We start from the raw sequence: 2,926 nt of genomic DNA, 5'->3' as shown, positions 1-2,926 counted from the left end.
ATGGCCGCGCTCCTCTCGTCGTCCGTGCCGGCGTCGCGGCTGCTCACCTCGCTCGCCGCCGACGTGCGCCGGTTGCGATGCCGCCTCGCGTTCCTGCTGCTCTCCCCGCCGCACTTCTCCCGCGCGCTCGCGCGGCTCCGCGCCATGCCGCTTCCCTCCAAGGCCGAGCTGCTCGGCCGCGTCCTCATCCGATCCCTCCTCCTGCTTCTCCCAGCTCTGTCGCCGGACGGATCGCACCACCTGCTCCGCATCCCCGCGCCAGAGCTCGACGCCGCGATCCTGCTCCTTGCCATGTGCGATTCCTACTCCCCTGCCGCAGCGTCGTCCTCCTACCATTCTTCTCGTTCCACCGTCGACTGGCACGCGTTGCTCGTCGACGATGCGGTGGGCTCGGCTCTCTCCATCTCCGGCCTCGGCGCCACGCCGTGGGCATCGTTCGCTCCCTACGTCGACGAGGCCGCCAAGTGCCGCCGCTTTGCGGACGTCGTGTCGCAGGAACGTGCGGCGATCGGCGGCGGCGCCGGCCGGAAGGACGGCGAGTGGGGTGGGGGCGCGTCGTACGCTGCCGTCCTGGCGATGCCCCCCGCGGCAGGGGACGGCGCGCCGTGCGCGATCTGCAGGGAGGAGATGGCGCCCGGGCGTCGCGGCGGGGGCGTGTGCGCGCTGCGGCCGTGTGGGCACCGGTTCCACTGGCACTGCGCGCTCCGGTGGCTCGCGCGGCGCAACACCTGCCCATGCTGCCGCGCTGAGCTTCCCGCGGAGGACGTGCGCGCCGAGACCCAGCGGCTGTGGCGGGCGGTGGAGAGGATGGCAACGGGAGACGACAGCGCCGCCTGTGCGTGACAACGTCGGTTGGATCAGAGCGTGGCACAGGCTAGACGCGCGTTTGGATGCACTCGAGTGTCTCGGCCTTCAGGCGCAAGTACTAGTGTCAGATTCGTAACTAGCGGTGGGCCAGTGGTGTCTATACAACGTGATGATGTGGATTTATTTCTGAATAAATAATAAAACGAAATGGAACGAAAGTAACTTTTGTGACTGTATGGCTTTTTAAGAGTGAAAGTGAAACCGTGTTTTCTAAACGAGAAATAATTTATTGTTAAAATTTTATATAAAAACTCTATCATAAAATCTATAAAATAATTTATAATGAAAAAATATAAAATTAAGTCTAGTTAAGATTTAAAATTCAGATTTATAAGTAGTTATAACTGCAAAGCGATCGGAGCAATGATCGATCAGCCTGCAAATGATGGTGTTAATTTTCTAGTGTTAGCTTCGGTAGTTTCCGGGACGAAGAAGGTACTCCATGTATCTTCGTTTTGCCGCCTAATGCCTGCTTTTCATGCTTTTCAATGACAGGTGCATCTCTTTAGGCTTTATCATGAAGTAGACATAATAGCCATATTGGATGTCACGAAATGTATTGAACTATTTCGCTGGGTAACTGTTTAGTGCTCCTACGGTTTGCTCATACCAGACGCGAATTATTAGATGAACAAAACTTATTATCTAGAAATTAATGTGTCCAGTACGATTAGAAAATGATCTACTACCTCTGCCTCATACAGAGTACATCTTTGTATTATTTATGTTCAGCGTTTGACCGTCTGTTTTATTAAAAAAGTTCTATAATTAATGTATTTTATTATTACATGATAAAAATATGAATATTGTTTTATATAACTTTTAAAAAAATTAAAAATAAGATGAACTGTTAAACAATGAACATAGAAATCCATACAACTAAATACCCGTCACAATATACGCATTATATATGATGAGATATTGAGATGAGATGAGATCGATCAGACGACTCAGGATGACTTCCCCGAGTCCATTTCACCATGTAGCAGGCTGGGTCGCCGGGTGGTCGGCAAGCGAAACGGACGGACGCGCGTGGACGGATCCGGTCTCGGGCAGTCGGGACACAAGCATCCATCCATGCATCGGCAGCGAGGCGGGCGTGCCGCGTGAGGTGGACGTAGGAAACGTCGGCGTCGCGTGGTGGGGGGAGGAAAAGCTACGTACGACGGCGGGGAGGGAGGGAGCTAGGAAGGAAGAGCACGAGCGGTGTCCGGGTGGGATTGGGCCATCGGTTTCCGCTCTGTTATTCCCCCCTACCCATGCGATCCTGTCCCCCGGCCCGTTCGTGCACGCGCACCTACCCGCTATCCCTTCTTCGCTCCGTCGCCGCATGTGCCCATGCTCATGTTATGTTAGTCATGCATCGGTTCATCCAGTGTGTATCACCTCTCGGTCACAGTGTCATCCACTCTACCAATCACCAATGCATTTTCCGTACGATAGTAGATGACCATCGCGTGTTTATATGCCAAGTTCCTGTAGGATCGAACAAGATCAAACAAACCTACCAGAGGGGGGTGAATGGTAGGGAAAAACAAAACCCAAAAATCTTTCGCGGAATAAAGGATTACCTCTGTCGAAGAAATTGACGAAGACTTGCTACCTTGATCACGTCGCTCCTGTGTCGCCGCTACCTTGATCGCGCCGCTCATGTGCCGCCGAGCAGATCATCGAATCGCGCCACTCCTATGACGTCGATCGGATCGTCGGAATCCAAAAAATCACCAGTAGATGAAAGTCGAAAACGTAGATTGAATGATCTTGACTTTATTGCATCAACTGGTATTTACAAAGTGCACCAACAGCACTCCTATCAAAATCGTCGATCTAGAATCAACAACTAAGTCTCACAAAAGCACACCGGGGGCATACCCCTCGGTCTCTATTTATATCGAATAGTCTATCACCAAATAGGAGTAGGACTCCTTATACTAATATGACTCATCTCTTAGTTTTCCTAATCAAATTTAACTTATCCAAATCAAACGAACTCAAAGTCTATCTATTCCAGCGCGTGGACACGCGTACAGCCGGACGGTCGTATCCGACTTGCACTCTG

The 2,926-nt window shown here is 52.0% G+C and overlaps 1 protein-coding gene across 1 annotated transcript; it reads left to right on the top strand.

The window, feature by feature from the left end:
• LOC121054482 (E3 ubiquitin-protein ligase SGR9, amyloplastic) lies at nt 1-843 on the top strand. Its single transcript, XM_040524365.1, has one exon. It carries the CDS (start codon nt 1-3, stop codon nt 841-843), a length of 843 nt encoding a protein of 280 aa, XP_040380299.1.
• The last annotated feature ends 2,083 nt before the right edge of the window (nt 844-2,926 follow it).

The sequence above is a fragment of the Oryza brachyantha genome, chromosome 5, assembly GCF_000231095.2.
Source record: "Oryza brachyantha chromosome 5, ObraRS2, whole genome shotgun sequence".
Classification (NCBI taxonomy): domain Eukaryota; kingdom Viridiplantae; phylum Streptophyta; class Magnoliopsida; order Poales; family Poaceae; genus Oryza; species Oryza brachyantha.
The sequence above is the reverse complement of the archived record's forward strand: the minus strand, read 5'-3'. Positions and strand labels throughout refer to the sequence as shown.

What these genes read in the sequence shown, in the direction of transcription:
- LOC121054482 (XM_040524365.1), top strand. Translation starts at nt 1, where the DNA reads ATGGCCGCGCTCCTCTCGTCGTCCGTGCCGGCGTCGCGGCTGCTCACC.